Genomic DNA, 20499 nt, shown 5'->3' with positions numbered 1-20499 from the left:
ATTTTTGTTGTTTATGGAAATTTTTAAATAGGAAGTGGACAAACTCAAGGAAGTTTGGTATGGTACAGTGTATCAAGGCCCTTTTGTATGGGGAAGAGCACTTTGGAGGAGTTAAGTGTTGCTTTTTTTTTTTTGTATTGTACAGTATAATAATGTTAGAATGTATTGTGTACTTTCTTTTTCTACACTTTTACCCAACAATGAGTCAAACAACACCCACATTTTCGGGGTGAATTTTCATCTAAATTAGAATAAAGAAAAGAAAATTGCCAATGAAGAATTATATTACCACACATTATTTATTGGCCCTTAAAAAAGCAGATGAGAAGTTATTATAGAATTCAATGAATAAAGTTTCCCCAATTCTATGAAAAAAAATTACTCTTCATTGTCTAACATGCTTTCTATAGAAATAAAGTGCCAGGTATGAAAACCTCATTGAGTTTTGTATAGGAAAAGAAACAAAAATGTTTCAAACAGAACAGTATTTTAATTCTTAATGATAAAATCGCATAACTACAGTACCCCAAGAAATCATAATGCACACCCAAAGAGTTAGCAAAACCTATCTAAGGTTCTGCTGTCTGTCCTTTACAAATCAGAACAAAAAACCTTACCTTCTCTGGTTCTGAGACATGAGGCTTTGTGTGTGTTACTTGGTGATGTAAGTTTGGCAGTGGTGACAGGGCCTGAAAGGATAATGTGATACATTAAGTACAAAATATGTTAAACGTGCAGTATGTTCAGTAACTTTAACTGTGAGGTATTACCACGGCTTCTTGTACCAAATGCTGTATCAACACAGTCCCTGACTGTGTTGATAGAGGAGAAAATTCACTGGTTAATAAGAGTAATTTAAGAATTCATTATTATTTTGGAAGACAACAAAAATACTCAAGGAAGGAAGATATGTAAGATGAGTGGGATTTAATAGGCAGAACCATTATAATGGATAGCTATAAACAGGCTTAGTTTTGAGAAAAAATTTGATTTCCACCACAGCACAATGTCAAAAATTTATCTTATAAGAATCATTAATAAAAAAAAATATATATATTTTGAAGAGTTCTGCCATTTGTTATGGCAGCAGAGAGTATCTTTGGTATTCCTTTTTGAGGAGAATATCCAGTGGGATATCACAGTATTTCATTCAAGGTAAGCAGACCCTGCAGTAGCAGGATGTTAAGGAAGCAAACTGCTACGAGCGAGAATTCAATGGTTGGTTGCAGATTCGCAACGTGAACGCCTTTTATTTGTGACTTCATTTCTGCACACTTCTGCTCGCGTAGTTTTACCTCCCAAGAGCCAGGGACATTTATCTTATTTTCAACAAGAGTATCATCTTTAAGTGGCTCTTGGTGTTATGAGCACATGAGAGTAACTTCAAGTCCTTATGAACACACATGATACTCTTGACATCATTATGATCACTTGTAATTGACTTATTATCATTATTAGCACCAGTGAATCATATGGTCAGTAGGACCTGTGAACCACCTCTCATTATGAAGAGCATTTATGAGCTATTTAAAGTTATTATGAGCACTTGGCATCATATGTACACAAAGACAAACCTGTAGTCATAATGAACACTCAGCAGCCTTATGAGCACTTGTGTCACTTCATCGTCAGCAATTGCATGAAACAGTATATATAAGCAAATATAAGACACTAGGTGTTTAATAAGCTCTTGTGATACATGAGCAGTGATGGTACAGCGGGTGCCATTATGAGCAGTGATGGTACAGCGGGTGCCATTATGAGCAGTGGTGGTACAGGTGGTGTCATTATGAGCAGTGGTAGTACAGCTGGTGTCATTATGAGCAGTGAGAGTACAGCTGGTGTCATTATGAGCAGTGGTGGTACAGCTGGTGTCATTATGAGCAGTGGTGGTACAGCTGGTGTCATTATGAGCAGTGGTGGTACAGCTGGTGTCATTATGAGCAGTGGTGGTACAGCTGGTGAGCAGTAGTGGTACAGCTGGTGTCATTATGAGCAGTGGTGGTACAGCTGGTGTCATTATGAGCAGTGGTGGGTAGAGCTGGTGTCATTATGAGCAGTGGTGGTAGAGCTGGAGTCATTATGAGCAGTGGTGGTAGAGTGGTGTCATTAGCAGGTAGAGCTGGTGTCATTATGAGCAGTGGTGGTAGAGCTGGTGTCATTATGCAGTGGTGGTAGAGCCGGTGTCATTATGAGCAGTGGTGGTATGCTGGTGTCATTATATGGTGGTGGACAGCTGGTGTCATTATGAGCAGTGGCAGCTGGTGTCATTATGACAGTGGTGGTAGTCATTATGAGCAGTGGTGGTACAGCTGGTGTCATTATGAGCAGTGGTGGTAGAGCTGGTGTCATTATGAACAGTGGTGGTAGAGCTGGTGTCATTATCAGGTCACCAACAAGAGCTGGTGTCATTATGAGCAGGTAGAGCTGGTGTCATTATAACAGTGGTACAGCTGGTGTCATTATGAGCAGTGGTGGTAGAGCTGGTGTGTGAGCAGTGGTGGTACAGCTGGTGTCATTATGAGCAGTGGTGGTACAGGTGGTGTCATTATGAGCAGTGGTGGCAGAGCTGGTGTGGCAGTGGTGGTACAGGTGGTGTCATTATGAGCAGTGGTGGTAGAGCTGGTGTCATTATGAGCAGTGGTGGTACAGGTGGTGTCATTATGAGCAGCAGTGGTACAGGTGGTGTCATTATGAGCAGTGGTGGTACAGCTGGAGTCATTACAGTTGCTACACAGACAGGTGTTTTCACAGACAATGTGTTAGTACCGGGTGATTTTTTTTATTGAAGAACCCTCAATAATTTGTGCATTTTGCAAAAGTTGGTGTTTGGTGTGCTGTAAGTTGGCAAGGAATTACTGTATTAGCTCAATTTTCTTCTGAGAAACAGCAAACTCAGATGTTACATCAACATTATCCAAGAGTTTCTTGGGAACCTTATAGAAAACGAAATCAACCAAGGATGGTTTCAACAAGATGGTGCCATTAGTCACACTTCATGATACAGCATGCATGAGCTAAGGCTACTCCATGGTGACCATGTAGTGTCCAAGTCATTATGGCCACCTCGATCCCTAGAGCTTATGCTGCCAGATTTCTTGATGTGAGGATATTTGAAAGATATAGTGTATGCTACAAATCCAGGTGCCCTTGGTGAATTAAAAGCAATAATCAGTGACACAATCAGCAATATTCCCCAAGAAATGCTACACTGTCAGAGAGCATGCTGCCAAGAATAAATCTGTGCCAGCATCATGGTGGTGGACACTTTCAGCACTTCATTTAAGGTGTCAATTACGTGGATTATGTCACATCTTTCTGTAACATTAGGCTACATTTACGCAAAACATTAGATTCCTAACCGATATAGTTTTTAGCGTATAGGAATTTAGGCTTTTCAAATAAAAAAACACCCTGGTATATGAGCTCATAACTAAAGCTGAGGGGAAACAGCTCCTGTATCTTTTTTTTTAGGGAAAAAGATTTTATATGGGTGTCTGTATGTATGAGAATAAGTAGATATTTTTTGTTGTTTTGAGAGTTGAATATACTGTACTGTACTTGCAACTTTGCATGTAGGTACAATACCTATATTGAACTGTACACTGTATGCATTTTTTTCAATATCTAAGAGGCCACTTACTCTTAAGTAGAACATTGTGAGTCTAGGAGTGTGTCTGCATGGTTATGGACATTAATCATGAGGGGACAGCATAATACCAGCACTTGTCTGCCCCTTTTCATTTGCTTGGTGAAAACGTGTGCATTCTTATAAGGACTTCTTTCTATAGAATTTTTTTTTATTTTGAAATATAAGAGAAAAATATTCTACACTTTCTAACCATCATCAGTACATTATAAAGTGACTTTACCACTTTCAAGTTATTTTCTTTGAGACTTTACTTTCTGAACTATGATCCTAAGGTACAGTATTAACCTTTGTTGTTACGCACCAAAATAATATAACTTTGAATGTGATATAAGCATAAAAGTACAGACAACTCATTATGTGGGCACAAAGATCATTTTACCTGGGATGTAGGGGCAGATTATCCAACAAGATGGTGACACTCAATCCTCAGGCCTGTGATTTTTATAGACCCGTGTTGAATAAGAATTTAAAGTTTAACTTTATGGGACGTCGTTCGTATGGGCGGGAGTTTGTAAGTTGGACATTCATAAGTTAGGGACCCTCTGCTTCATTTTTTCCTGCACATTTTAAGTACAGGTAGTTCTGCTATAACGCGATAATTGTGTTCTTGTAAAATATCGTGTTATAGAAAATCGCGTAATAGAAATAACAGGGCTTATGGAGAAAATAGGGTTAGGTGCAGATTACTCGAAATCGAAAAAATTTAGTAGTTAGCCTAACACAAAGGATAGCACAGTCTAAATAAATGTTACATTCATATCTAATAATGAAATCATACAGTAAATTTAACACTTTACCTTGAAAAAATATGAATGTAACTTGATGGGGGAGAAGGGTGATTTTGAGGTTGATAACATCGAGCTTCTCTTCAAGTGTTATATCCTTTCTTTTACGATAATCACCGGGAATTCTATCATCAGAACGCTTTTTGGAGATATTCTTCTTTACCATATTCACAGTTAATACCACAATATTGGAGAAATAGTAAGCAAAAATCGCGTTATAGCAAACAAGCGTTCGCGTTATACAAATATTGTTCCGAATTCATAAATCGCGTTAGAGCAAATTCGCGTTATCAAAACACGCGTTATAGCAGAACTCACTGTACTGTATTTCTCTTGAATTTATGCTAATTTTTGTACTTTATTTGTTTTCCTCTCAGTGAAACTTATTCCTAACATACTGTACACCGGGTGTAGTACCAGAATCCTGGAGGATAGCGAATGTAATACAGTACATACTGACTTTCAAGAAGGGAGATAGATCACTGTCCTCTAGCTACTGTCCAATCAGTTTCATATCAATTGTAGGCAAATTGCTGGAAGCAATAATTTCAAGCTTTATTCGAAATCACCTGGAGAAGCACAAATTGATCAATGATTCCCAACATGGCTTCACAAACGGGCATTCATGTCTGACTAATTTCAGCTGTTTTCAAATCAGTGGACGAAGGGCACAGTTATGTGGTATACCTCGACTTTTGCAAAGCCTTTGACAGAGTACCCCACAAAAGACTAATACAAAAAGTGGAGGCTCATGGCATTGGAGGAGGTATTCTAAAATGGATTAGGGCGTGACTACAGGATAGAAAACAGCGAGAAAGCTTTAACGGCACTAAATCCAACTGGGGTAACGTCACCAAGGCTCAGTACTAGGACCATTATTATTTATTATATACATATTAGGTAAACGACATAGATATAGGCATAGACAGCAACATAAGTAAATTTGCTGCCGACACTAAAATGGGGCGTATAGGGCGAGGACTCCGCAAAACTACAGGAAGATCAAATCAAATTTTTCGAATGGTTTGAAAATTGGCAGATGAAATTTAATGTGGACAAATGTAAAGTACTTAGTCTAGGAGATGTAAACAGAGAAACCAGATATCAGATGAACAACGATGTTATAGAGAAATCCGACTGAGAAAGATTTAGGAGTAATGAGAAGTAGGAATCTTAAACTAAGTCAACAATGTGTATTTGCTCAAAACAAGGCTAACAAAGTACTGTACTGTACTGTACTTGGGTTCATACAAAGGAGTGTTAGTTACAAGACTAGCAAGGTTATTCTAAAACTATATGCAGCACTTTTAAGACCTCACTTGGATTACGCAGTTCAGTAGTGGTCACCGTACTACAGAATCCCTAGAAAGAATTCAGAAGAATGAGAAGACTAATCTCAGGCATTAGGAACCTTGAGTACAGACGCAGGTTAAAGCATCTTAATTTGCACTCCCTCGAGAGATGTAGAGTTAGGGGCAATATGATCGAGGTGTATAAATGGTAATCCGGGCTAAACAAAGGGGATATAACAAAGTTACTCAAATTATCCAACCAGGAGCGAACTCGTAGCAATGGTTTTAAATTAGACAAATTTAGATTTAGGCTGAAGATAGGTAAACATTGGTTTGGAAATAGAGAAGTGAATGAGTGGAACAAGTTACCAAACATCATCCATAGGATGGATGGATATATGAGCGATAAGGGTTGGGTATAAACGGGACTGCCCAGTATGGCCCAACAGGCCCGCTGCAGTTTCCTCCATTCTTATGTTCATATGAGTGTTAGTTCATTCAAGGCTAACAGTGCGAATGAGAGACGTGACCGACCGCCCAAGCAGCTAAAGAGATGATCAGTGGTGAAGAGGATAAAAGTAAAAGTATAATACAGTACGTTCTGTAGACGGCCGTCGATAAAGAAACCGTCGATACCGTGATGGTTACGTAATTTTTCTAACTATTATTAGCATATGTTGAATAAATGTACCTTTAAGCATTAATGCGTTTCCTTTACACATAACCTTAAATAATGGCGGCCAACAGCTGCGTAGCTCATACCGCTGTCGAGTTGTTTCAGCACTTCATTCTTCTCATTCAGTGTCAGCACTCGTCTTGCCCTCTTAGGTGTAGATCCAGAGGGAGCAGCAGGTCGTTTGGGAGGCATGGTGATATAAGTTGATGTGATGAACCACCAGCAAAAGTTGAAAATCAAAGACTGTTGCCCACGCGGCTTGGCTGATGTCTGTGTTCAGGGAAGGCGGGCCGCGGGTAGACTCTAGAGCGGCGAAAGTACAAACAAGGCCCGCAGAGTTCAAATAAAGCCAAAATAAAAATCCGTCTAAATAATCCGTCGATAATCGAAACCGTCGATAAAAAATCCGTCGATAAAGAGGGAGTACTGTACCACATTTCCAGGCCTGTTTCTGGTGTCTGCTGAAAGTGTCCACACTTCTAACCCATACAATTGTCTTTGCCATATATAGCCTTTCAGAAGCCTTTTCTTAAATTGAAGTTAATCTTCCTTTTCATTAGGCCCTTTAGGTTATCAAATGCTAACTTTACTTGATCTAACTTTTGAACCAATTAGTAAGTTCATTATTTACTAAAACTGCAATCCCGTTGCCAGTGAAGCTTTTTTTTTTGTAATTCTATTATCACTTCCATTAATGCCCAATTTTTCCAAAACCTCTAAGTTTACGAAAAGCTTCTGCAAAATCAACAAAGCAGGTATATGATATAAAAAAAATTTGGGACCTCTCAAGCCCTTTCACTCAAATTCCCAAAACCAAATACAGAATACTGTAAGTAATAATACAAATATTGAGTTTTTTTAAATCACGAAGGGTCTCCTTTGAAGAACTGTACAGTATATAGAATTTGTATATATTTTAGTTAAACATCCTATTTGTTTTATAAATTCTGCTGGAAACTGATTAACCCCATGATACTATGGGGAATAGCCCACCCGTTCACAGGTCATCGACCCACAACGGGACCTAGGAGGCAAAAAAAAATAAGAGTAAAAAGAAATTAAAAATAGAAAAGAAAATGATTACTGAATATTAATCTACACCACGATGATGCCAGAAAACCAGCTTTTTGAAGCGAGACAGATTGTATGAATATGGAAACACAGAAGAGGGCAGGGCATTCCACAGTGGCTGTGTGAAGAAAGAAGCGTATACTATAACGGGTTATCTACTGTGACCGACATCCACAGAGAAACAGTGGGCACCACTAGCAGGACGAGTGTTGCGAGCCCACGGCCTTGCCGGCGGTGCACAAGATGCCAAGTCCACCGAACATTGCCCATTAAAGTATCTCTAAAAGAGAGAGTACAGCAAAATTGCGGAGAAGGGAGATTATCAACTAAAGGAGAAGAGTTAATAAGACAAAATCCTTTGATTCCACCCTATCTAATAGTTGGACAGAAGAAGAGCTGATGGGCTAGTCTGTCAATTCGTTAATCTGTTCTATGTTTACATTCGTTTCCAGTGGAGTAAATATCAAGAAAGTTGTGCTCTTTAATATTTTTTGCATTTTTTATATTACAATTATTAGAAATTTTAAAATTTAGTTAACATATTGATTATATATGCAGTACAGGGAACTAGTTTTTTGTGAGCCCATCAGCCGCTTGACTTAGCCACCAGGCGTCAGTTTGGCTTTGTTGACAGTGGAGTTCACATCGATAATTGGTCATTCTGAAATTTAGTTAACATATTGATAATACCTGTATATATAGCGCAGTGCAGTGTTGATTTAAATAAAATAATCTTGAATTACACCTAGTGAACTTAAAATTTTATAGGTGAAACTACTGCATCAAGCATGGGTCCCCTGGAAGGTGATTTCTCCTCCATCCCCACTTCCTTCTCTTCTCCCTTCTCCTCCAGCCCCACTTGTAATTCCCATCATCATCAACCAGGAATCTTCAACAAACACACCTCAAAGTAAGTGTCCTTTACTGAATTTTTTTTTCACTTTGTATGTACTTTTCTGTGAGCTGGAACCAATTACCCAATATGCCATTGAAACAGTGGATTCGGTTTACGAAATTTTTGGTTAACGAACGACTCTGTGGAACGAATTGTATTCGTTAACCGAGGGACCACTGTACTCCAAGTTAGGACGAATGAATCCCTTATAAACTTGAAGCAACTGCTCAGGAGTGAAGTAACTACAGCATCTGTACAGCATTCCCAGCTTTCAAGAGGCAGCTTTAGCAATGTTGTGGATGTGTGGTTTCCATGACATATTAGAAGAAATGGTGAGGCCTAGTATATCAAATTTAGAATGATTGCATCCTGAAACATGATTGGTGGGAGATCATCTAATTTGGAAAGTGTAACTGGTAAATACCCCATACTGTGTTTTATTTCTACTGTATTGAATTTAAGCAAGTTTCCACCTTCCCATTAGGAGATGTTACACAGATCCGCATTAATAGATGAAATGATATCAGCTTATGTCCAATGTATATTTTCAGCCTTCGGGCTGCAGAACTTTTTCAATAAACCGTCAATTATTATTATTATTATTATTATTATTATTATTTATCTAGTCTGAGAATTAGGGGGAAGGGAAAATGTGAAGAAGAGAGAAGAGTAGAATCATACATGTAAGGATGGGTAGAATTAGTTGTAGTGTGAGGTAAATCATTGATAAAAAGAAGGAAGAGAGTAGGTGAAAGAATAGAACCCTGTGTGATACCACTATTGGTTGAGAAAGAATGAGAGATCAATCCCTCGACAACAACTGCCATGGATCAGTTCTCAAGGAAACTAGAAATTGCAGAACAAAGTGGGGGAGAAAAACTATCGGGGGGGAAGTTTAGAAAGCAAATACTTGTACCATACCCTGTCAAATGCTTTGAAGATGTCGGGGGCCACGACGAAAGTTTCTCAATAATCCCTAAGAGATGATGACCAAAAATGGGTGCAGTAGGAGAGCAGATCACCAGTAGATCTCGCCTGGCAAAAGCTATACTGGAGATCCAACAAAAGAAAATGGCGTTCAAGGTGACGGAGCAAATGAGAGTTAAGATAGTTTCAAAAATCTTAGAGAGGGATACGGTCAGGGCAATAGGGCGATAATTAGAAGGATTGTAATGGTCACCCTTCTTTGGGATGGGCTGAACCAAGGCATGCTTCCAAGAAGAAGGAAAAGTTTGGGTTTTGAGGCAAAGGTGAAAGAGGCAAGCAAGCACAGGGGCAAGAATTTCAGCACACTCCCTCAGAACACGAGGGGGTATTCCGTCCGGTCCATGCACCTTATTCACATCCAACCTGGATCACACACCGGCAACCCTGCGAGTGGAGATTATAGGAAAGTGCATAGGTTCAGTAGGAGGAGCAAGGGTAGGAGGGATAGTTGGAATCATCTAAGGTGGAGTTAGAGGAGAATATGGTGCCAAAGAGATTGGCTTTATCAGGGGGAGAGTTGGCTACAGAGTTATCAGGTCAGAAGAGAGGAGGAAAAGAGGGAGTGCAGAAGTTATTACAGATGTTTTTGGTTAAGGACCACAAGGATTTACAAGAAGAATAATTAGTCAGAACAGCAGTCTTTCTTTTTAAAATATTCCGTTTGGCCATAGCCTTACAACGATTCCTAGAAGTAATTAAAGAGGAGAGGGTAATAGGAGAAGGAGATAGTTTCATAACTTGATCCACCCTATCTCTCTCCCTACATGCAAGAGAACAGGAACGATCAAACCATGATTGTAAAGTGAAAATTTTGGTAGAAGATGGGATAAATGCACTCATACCACCCTGTATAATCCCAGCAATGCTGTCAGCACATACCGAGGCATCCTGAGTGGAAAAGCAACATTCATCACGAGAAAATGTAGGAGAAGAATTCTCGCAAGGATTGCCAGTTTGCCCTCCGATAGTGGCATAGTTGGCGTTTAGAGGGGGGTGGGGGAGGTGGTCGTGCCCAGTTTGATTTAACAAATATAAGATTGTAATCAGAAGACCCTAAGGGGGCAGAAATTGAGTATGAATAGCCTTATGCCACGGGTGACATACTGAGACGCGCGCCATTTCCCGCCAGTGTTTAAATGCCCAGCGTGGGTTATCAGGTTCCAGTGGCCTGTCACGCCACACGCTCGGCCACAGGGAAGCTTCCTGAACGTAATTACCTACTTTTGTTTGTTTCATTTCCATTGTTTGTCCATTTTATCAAGTTGTATCAAAGTAATATTGCTAAAAGTAGTGTAGTTGTATTGTAGTGTAGTATTATTGGAAATTAATGCTATGATTATGTTATAAATTTATTTAATTGTGGAATTATTATTTTATTCATTACTTGCTCTACCAAACACAAAGACAGCCAGACAGCCTGGCAACTGACTGTGAGTGTTGCCAAGCGCATTTTATGAAAAATAATGCAAATAAAATATTCTTAAATGAATTATTTATAGCAAATAAGTCGTATGATCAGTAAATATATGCATTATTGGCCATCTCGGACACAAAGGCGAGCTACATATAGCTGGTAAGAGCGAAGGTGACCACGAGTTCAACTGTCAAAACAACACTGTCCCCTTATATCCCTCCCCCCTCCACCACTGCCAGGGAAGTTGAGGGCTAATATAGTTTTTTTTTAATTGTTTTATCATTTAAAAAGGTTAAAAATTATTTTTGGATTTTTTTTACATTGACCCCTCGTTTAACGAACGCCTCGGTTAACGAAATTTCGGTTAACGAACTGCCTTCCATAAGGATCTTCAATTCGGTTAACGAACAAAAATTCGGTTAACGAATTTCTTACGAACCGACCTCAACATGTTTTCGCTTGCACTGGCCGGGCAACCAGCTTTAGTATCAGTCCACCAATACATTAATCGGTTCTAGGGCTTAAATTCCTTACTATTTTAGTAAATATCAAGAAGTTTATACTATCCAATAATTTTAAAAGTTTAATATTCAACATTTTAGTCATTTTAACAATTACTGAACATAATTGAAGGTAAAGTGACTAGTTTAAAGCGCAGCATCCAGCCTCTTAACACAGCAAACAGGCGTTAGTCTCTCTGTTTTCAGTGGAGGTAACATCTTGCTTGAGACTCTCTTCAACTAAACGCTTTTTTTCTGTGTTTCCAAGCAAATTATTGGTCATTTTGAAATATATTTTACATATTGACAATATATAATGCAGTACAGTGTTGATTTAAAGAAAATAATCTTGAAATACACCAAGAGAACTAAAATTTTATGGGTGAAATGGTGCCATGGGGTGACTTCTCTTCCACCCCAATGCCTTCTCTTCTTCCTTCTCCTCCACCCCCATTGTAATTCCCATCATCATCATCATCATCATCCAGGAGCCTTCTACATACACACCTCAAAGTAAGTGAACTTTTCTACCATTTTTGTTGAATTTAGGAAATTTTCGGTGAGCTGGAACCAATTACCCAAAAACCCATTGAAACAATGGTTTCGGTTAACGAACGACCTTCTGGAACGGATTGATTTCGTTAACCGAGGGGTCACTGTATTTTTCTCGATTTACCCCTGCATGAGGGGGGAAGGGGGGGTGGGAGTACTGCCAGCAGCACCCTAACCCAGGGCTTAAGGGATTATGTGAGGGGTTAGAGGTAAAGCAAAGATCAAGAATGTTACCAAGTTGATTGTGTCGATCAGGAACACGTGTAAGGTGTTTAAGTATTTGTTCCAGATCATTAAGTAAGGAAAAAGAGAGTGCCTTAGCTCCACCCGAGTCATCCTTTGCAGAGCCAAGCCACTCTCTGTGATGTACATTGAAATCCCCAAGGTAGAGGATCTCGGTGTTGGGGTGTGTGGATAGCAACGACTCATGGCAAGAAGTGAGATAGTCAAAGAGTTTGAAATAGTTGGTAGAGTTAGGAGAACAGTACAGGAAACAAAGAAAAATAGTCACAGTAGGTAGTGATATTCTGAGTCAGATGACATCATATAGGGAAGATTCACGATCCGTGAGTCGAGCTATAGGTGTGAATGTGTTGCAGTAGGCCCATACACCTCCCTTAGAACGGAAAGAGGTAAAAAGGTGTAGTTGGAAACTTGAAAAGGTTTGGGTGAGGCTGTTTTGGACAATTGAAGTTCAGATAGTAGTAAGAGGTCAGAAGAGGTAAATATTGTAGGTGGTGCTCCAAAGAAGAAAAATTGGCTCTCAGGCCGCGAATGTTGGAAAAATGAAGTGTGAAAAGCCGATCCTCCAGCATCCACGGTGACGTCAATTGAGGCCCCAGCAGTTGGCCTGGGCAATCCCTGGTAGATTCACATTGCTTCAAAATAGGATAAATGAACAGGCTTTCTGTGAAATAAAACAAAGCCTAGGATTGCTCTCGTTGTCTTTATGGTGCTGTGGTAGCGATCCCAGTTCACACACAGAGGTCCAGGGCAGACTAATAAACTATTACAGGGTAATAGTATTAGCAATGGTAGACCCTGGTGCCATATGGCATCACAAAAATTGTGACCAAGTCCCAGTTTGCTGATCTGTCTTTCTGCCTCATTTACACACAATTGCAGGGTTTCATTTGGTTCTCGTACTATTGACAACACAACACACATACTGTACAGTATATTGTTTCTAACTTTTTATTTTTTTTCATTTTTGTATTTTTTATTATAAGTTTTATTTACTATGAACTATTATCATTATCATTATTACACTTTCGCCCTCCAGGCCCCGATATGGGTCAGTGACCTGTGACCGGGTGGGCTAATCCCCGAAAATAAAAATGGCTGTGCAATAATGGTAATAGAAGGCGAAGTAATAGATAGCCTATTACTTTTTCTATTACAGACACACTTCAACTCTTAGTTGTCAAAAAATTTCTAAAAATTACTGAATTGCTGATGTCATTCAACAGTTTGCTTTGACAAGGAAATAACAAAAACCAACCATAACAAGCTTGCTTGTTACACACCAAAAATCCATGCATATCAGTATTATTTCATTATTCACAATAATATATTACTGTACTGCAAAATGTAGATAAAATAGAACATACTGATGGTTATGCAAGAAAAATACCATCTGGCAACCATAGCTCCTACAACTCCAGGCTCCAAGTGTGGTGACTGGCTGTGTTGACCATACACCGTTAAACATGAACCATGCAGCTGGCGACAGTTTAGAAAAAAATCAGAAATTTGAGACGTGGGTTAGGAGAAATAATGAACAAGACAGGAGGATGTATGCCAGATCCAGGAACCAAGCAAAGTCAGAGAGTAGAATGGCTGAAAAAGAGTTCCAGGGGTGGATTGCAACCGAGGTCAAGTCAAACCCATAGGGGTACTGTATCGGGTCTGAAGCTTGAAGATGGTAGTTATGCAGATTCTGACTAAGACAAGGCAGAGGCGTTGAACAGATTCCTTTCCTTGGTGTTCACAGGGGAGGATGAGAAAAATTTTCCTGCATTTGAAGATAGACGGTTTGACACAACGCTGACCCACACTGTGTTCACAGAAGAAGTTATAAGAAATAAAATGTCAAAGCTAAAGGTTCATAAGAGTCCATGCCCTGACAAGATGCATCCCAGAGTGCTAAGAGAGTTGAGCAATGAGCTTGCAGAGCCCCTAAAGATCCTGTTCTGTAAATGCCTGGATGAGCAAAAGGTCCCCAGTGATTGGAAAATGGCTTATGTAAGTCCTATATTCAAGAAGGGTGATCATCATTCCACACATAATTATAGATCACTGAGCCCGACCAGCATGGTGTGTAAAGTACAGTACTAGAGAGCATTAACAGAGATGCCATGATGGAACATCTACTACGAACCAAGCTTGTAAAGGACTGCCATCACGGTTTTATGCTTAACAAAATTACTCAAGGTCCTGGATGTTTGGACACAAATTCTGGAACAGGGCAGCAAGATCGATAATATATACTTAGTTTATGCCAAGGCTTTTGACACCATACCCAATGAAAGGCTGAGAATGGACGCGTTGACGGTTCTAGGTAAACAAGTTCGTAGAGTGATACGGTATAATAATTTGTTTTAAAGGTTTAAAGTCCTGCTATAATAGTAGAGACAAGTTTATTCTCTAGAAACAGGAAAGCCATTTGCAATGACGTCATTAGTTTCAAACTCATCACTGTAGTCGGAGGTAGTAGAAAGGATGGTCCAAGTAATGGACATTTCGTAAGTGAAGAAATGTGCCGTGAAGAGCAGCTTCAAACATAGGTTGCATGAATATATGAGCGATAGGGGTTGGGTGTAAATGGAACTGCCCAGTATGGGCCAATTGGTCCGCTGCAGTTTCCTCCATTCTTGCGTTCTTTTGGACATAAAAACTCCCATGTTCACACCAGCTCAGCTGTCATGTACTCTTACCAGATAGACTCTCTTGTTTCTCAGTGCAGTTACAGAGTATATCAGTACTAGATGGAGATACGGGTAAATTTAGAAGTGATGACATTGTCTGGACTTTGTTTTGATGCCTGATGCTAGCTAAACATGACAACATAGTGCTGTTATTGTTTTGATGATTCACTAATGAACCACTGGGATATATCATTTATAGTAATTAATGGGTAAAATTTTACTTTAACTACCATAAGTATTTTTATGTTTAGATTCGAGATAGGCTATATTGGGTAAATTTTAAGTTTTGGTCATCCCTGTACTTAGACAGGCAGATGATGTTTCTTTCTGGTGGTTTGCGATGTGTTATGAACGATTTATACCCTTCAATTCTATCAGAAATCACTAGTTTTTAGTTATTACCCCCCCCCTTACCGATGTATGTTAAGCTAACCTAAAAACTCATCATACCCTAACCTATGATCTGTATTTTCTTGTGCGATTGAAAAATGTTTTGCAACAAAAATCCTGTAGACATAATGTCTTATTGTTTAAAGTACTTTATCCCATAGTTAGAATCTTAAGGATCCTCAGATGACCAAAACCAAAATAATAGCAATATTGTTTGGATTGTTTATACTATTAAATTTGTTTTATGGGCAGCTAATATCCATTGAATTAGTTTATGTGCATAGTAATATTTATATACTGTATTTAAAAGAGTATTACTGTGTTGCATGGATAAGCACAATTAATTATCTAATAATATATATTTACAGCCTAGAAGGTTCGACAACTACACCTGGCTGCCTCCATCTGGGAAGTTCACCCCAACCAGTGACGTCACAACCAATCACAGAGCTTTTCGCAGGCAAGTGACCTTTTAGCAACTTTAACCCTTATTTTTTTACGCTTTTTGGCCCAATTTATTTAAAGATATCATTACCATAGTGAATTTAAGCGTTTTCTTTACCCATTCACCTGCCATCTTATGAAAAAATTCCGACCGTCAACTCGTCCATTAAACTGGAAGGGTACGGGATTCGGGGAGGTGCCCTAGCGTGGATCAGAAACTTTCTTCATGATCGCAAGCAGTATGTGGTGATTAATGGTACGAAATAATCATGTGTACCAGTGACAAGAGAGGTACCACAGGGCAGTGTATTGGGTCCATTGTCGTCTGTTTATTTCATAAATGACAAGCCAGAAGCTATACACTCCTCCATACAAATGTTTGTGGACGATGCCAGGTTATTCAGGGAAACTAAGAATCAAACAGACTGAAGAGCTACAGACAGACCTCTGTGAACTTCAAGAGTGGTCAAAGAAATGGCTGCTAAGATTCATGTCATGATGTACAAGGGGATGCACCTGGGTCGTACCAACAGTATGGAGGCATATCACATGTACCAAATGGACAAAGAAACTGCATTAAAAGAAACCGAATGTGAAAAGGACTTGGGTGTGTATGCTGACAATGAACTAAAGTTCTTGGACCATTGTGAGAAGGAGAATCAAGCAACTAAACTACTGTATTAGGTAGTTCAGATATCTAGACAGTCTAAACCCTCGCAACAATCTTCAAGAGTGAGGTGCTTCCCCGCCTGGAGTACTGTCACCCCGTCTGGTCCCCCGAGATATACTAGAGACTGTCAGTTGATTGAAAATGTCCAAAGGAGGACCACCAGACTGGTGCCAGCACTTCGGCACCTCAGTTATCCAAAGTTTAGAGCGCCTGCAAATGCCTAGCTTATACAACAGACGGGCAAGGGGCGACCTTATTGAGGTGTATAAACATCTCAAAGGGCACTACTCAGTCAAGTGTCCATACCTGGAGCTGGCGGATGCTCGCCCCACAAGGGGTCACAGCTCAAGGCCGAAGAAGCCGCAAGTCCAGAAAACGGTGAGGGCAAATTCTTTCGGAGTGGGAGTTGTGAACTCTTGGAACAATCTGCCAGTGTGTGTTGTGGCAGCACTGAGTGTGAGCTCTTTCAAGACCAGACTTGACCAACACTGGAGCAGGTTCAGATACATTCAGGAGCCAATGCATGCCTAGTACTTTTTCAACAGTGCATAACAGAAACGTTCTTAACACCGATGGTAAAAGTAAAAATGCTGTATGCAAGTACACTACAGTAATCCTGTGTTTTTCGCGGTTTTGACCATTCGCAATTTTTTAATAAAAAATTATATACCTGTATGTATATATGAAATGTCCTTTAAAAACAAAAATTTTAATTTTGTGCCATTTTCAATATTCCCGTGTGGTGTGGCAAACAGGCACCACCCTTTCCCGCCTCAGACACCCACTGGTCCGAGAAGCCTCAGTCCACACGTGCCTACCGTACTGTGAACGCTACTGTGATTACCTCTTCTGTTTGTCATCCCACGTGCATTCCACATGGCTCCGGGACGTAAGCCAGCCTCATCAAAGGCAAATATTACTAGCAAAGACTCTAAAGTGACCAAGAGATCAAGAATAGTGATGACCTTAATGGAAAAAAACAGTTTTATTGAACAAGCTCAGAGGTGGTATGAGCTATGGCTCGAGATGTGGTGAAGACTGACAATTCATTTGTGTCATTTGTCAGAATATAAGTCTTCAAGTGGAGGAATGTGGGTGGAAGAGGACTGGCTGGCTGGCGTGAATGCGCGAGGGTGGGCAGACACCGGGACAGCAGGGAGAGGCTGGCAATGCGGGTGTTGCCGACCTCAGCAAAATATAAGTTTTTATTTACTTGTAAATAAAACATTTTTGTACATAACTGTGTTTAAGTTTTTCCGTTATTATACAGGTAGTCCCCGACTTACGACTGACTCAACTTACGTCAATCCGCACTTACGACCTGCTCTGACTGTATGACTGTCCGCACATACGACCGCTACAGTCGTGACCAAAATTTTTTTTCAAACGACGAGCGCATTTTCTATACCGATACGTTTCCGTCCTGAGCGAGAGCGTGGCTGGCTTGGGTCACCGCGTGGTTACACTCACTCAGTACAGAGCTTAGTTGGTGTTTGGCTATTGTATCCTATACTGATCACGCTGTGTATTTACGTTATTATCATATTTAATTGACTTTATAATGACTGGAAAGCGTACAAGTGAGAGTGCTGGTGGCGCTCCGAAGAAAAGGAGACAGGCAATTACTTTTGAGATGAAAATGAAGATAATAATGCAATATGAGAATGGAAAACTGTAGCAACAATCTCACGCGACCTAGGTTTCTCGCACTCGACCATATCCACTATTCTGAAGGACAAGGAACGTATTCATGATGTAGTGAAAGGAACAACACTTATAAAGGGATCTATAATATCAAAGAGAAGACAAGGTCCTATTCACGATATGGAAAAATTATTGGTGATATGGATAGAAGACCAATACAGAAACGTGTACCCTTAAGCCTTCTAACCTTACAGGCTAAAGCAAGAAGACTGTTCCAAAGCCTGAAGGAGCAGGCAGGAGATGAATGTGAGCAAACCTTTACAGCAAGTCATGGGTGGTTTAATAGATTTAAAAAACGCTAGTTTACACAATGCTAAGGTGAGTGGAGAGGCAGCAAGTGCTGATGTTGGTGCTGCCGAAGCTTTTAAGGAGGAGTTAGATGATGTGATTGTGGAAGGGAATTATTTGCCTGAGCAAATACAGTGGTCCCTCGGTTAACGAGCACATTTCGTTCCAGCAGGTTGCTCGTTAACCGAAACCATTGTCAATGGGTTTTTGGGTAATTGGTTCCAGCTCACCGAAAATTGCCTAAATTCAACAAAAAAGGTAGAAAAGTACACTTACTTTGAGGTGTGTATGTAGAAGGCTCCTGGATGATGATGATGATGGGAATTAGAATGGGGCTGGAGGAGAAGGAAGAAGAGAAGGCATTGGGGTGGAAGAGAAGTCACCCCATGACACCATTTCACCCATAAAATTTTAGTTCTCTTGGTGTAATTCAAGATTATTTTCTTTAAATCAACACTGCACTGCATTATATATTGTCAATATGTAAAATATATTTCAAAATGACCAATAATTTGCTTGGAAACACAGAAAAAAAGCATTTAGTTGAAGAGAGTCTCAAGCAAGATGATACCTCCAGTGAGAACAGAGAGAGACTAACGACTGTCTGGTGTGTTAACAGGCTGGATGGCACGCCAGAAACTAGTTTCTTTACCTTCAATTATGTTCAATAATTGTTAAAATGACTAAAAAAGTTAATATTAAACTTTTAAAATTATTGAATAGTATAAACTTCTTGATATTTACTAAAATAGTAAGGAATTTAAGCCCTAAAACCGATTACTGTATTGGCGGACGAATACTACAGCTGGTGGACCGCCAAATGCAAGCAAAAACATGTTGAAGTCGGCTCGTAAAAAACTCGTTCATCGAGGGATTGCTCGTTAACCGAAGTTAAGAATCTTATGGAAGGTAAATCGTTAACCGAAATCTCGTTAACCGAGGCGCTCGTTAACCGAGGGACCACTGTATTCAATGTGGATAAGACTGGATTATTGTGGAAGCGCATGCATGAGCGGACATACTGTAGTGGATTCCTCCCCTACAAGCACCGAACCTTCTCGAATTCCCCAGCCTACGCCTCCAGCGCCGCCCACGGAGCGGGGGTCAACTATCTACCCACGCCTACCCCCGCCTTATAAGGCCTGACACCGCTGTGACCACCCTCTCTTTTCTACCCAGTGCCACCAGCAGGCAACACCCCCTCCTCCGCACCAGCCGTGTGGCTGCCGCTCCTGCCAGCGACCTTGGCGTCCCTCAAGCCGCGGGCCCTCACTCTGGGCACCCTCACCACCCAGCTCTCTCTACTCAATGCTTATTACCATGCTACCTACCCAGCAACAAGCTGCATTGTACATCCAATGCAATATGTATACAATGAGCACATTGTGAGTTTCCTTTCTCCATCCCATCCTGAGTGTGAACCCATATCCCATACCCCTACAAATGGTGACCCCCCGGAGATTCGCACTCACACAAGATGGAGGGGAAACTGATCACTCTCCCAGTCTTCAAGCAACATGGAAGACTGGCTTATCCACACAGAAGCAGCTCTCATCGGCTCTACATCTACTGTCTCTACACCACAGGTTAGACACCCTAGAGCAGCTCTGCTACTCTAAGCAGACACCAGCCCCTCTTCCTGCCCCAAGCACCACGTCCTACCGACCCCAACACACCCTTCTTGCCTCAGACGCCGCCCCCGGCCCTGCAGTACCCCCTGCCGCTCCTCCTGACACGGCCCCTGCTCCTGACGCAGACCCACACACCCCTCTTTTCTCCCTCAGGTATCCCCTGCTACTGTCCTGCACCCTGCTGCTGTCATGCACCCTGCTGCTGTCATGGACACTCTTCCTAATGCAGCCCCTGCTCCTGACCCAGGCCCACACACCCCAGCAGGCACATCTGAGGACTCTGTACCTGTCGCGAGGGAAGCACAACATTCATCGCCTCCACAACCCTCCTTCTCCCTCTTTTCTCCCACAGATCTAGGGTGTCTAGACAGAGTTGCCCCCCTCCTAGCGGCTGGCACATCCACGCCCTCACCGTTATGTCCCACATGTGGCATGCACCACCCGTTCTGCCTCACATGTGGCACGCAACTCTGCCAACCTCCAGCCTCCCGCCACACCCAGAGGGGAAGGGGAGTATTGTAGTGGATTCCTCCCCTACAAGCACCGAACCTTCTCGAATTCCCCAGCCTACGCCTCCAGCGCCACCCACGGAGCGGGGGTCAACTATCTACCCACGCCTAC

At 40.9% G+C, this 20499-nt stretch overlaps 1 protein-coding gene across 2 annotated transcripts in view; it reads right to left on the bottom strand.

Annotated features, from left to right (window-relative positions):
• LOC121880154 (G1/S-specific cyclin-E-like) overlaps positions 1-20499 on the bottom strand; it is an 84230-nt gene that overhangs the window by 59519 nt on the left and 4212 nt on the right. For both annotated transcript variants that reach the window (XM_042387290.1, XM_042387364.1), the window contains exon 2: positions 618-689. In XM_042387290.1, the coding sequence (XP_042243224.1) occupies positions 618-637 (20 nt within the window). In that variant the 5' untranslated portion in view covers positions 638-689. The remainder of the gene's footprint in view (positions 1-617; positions 690-20499) is intronic.

The sequence above is a fragment of the Homarus americanus genome, unplaced genomic scaffold, assembly GCF_018991925.1.
Source record: "Homarus americanus isolate GMGI-L3 unplaced genomic scaffold, GMGI_Hamer_2.0 scaffold51859, whole genome shotgun sequence".
Lineage (NCBI taxonomy): Eukaryota > Metazoa > Arthropoda > Malacostraca > Decapoda > Nephropidae > Homarus > Homarus americanus.
The sequence above is the reverse complement of the archived record's forward strand: the minus strand, read 5'-3'. Positions and strand labels throughout refer to the sequence as shown.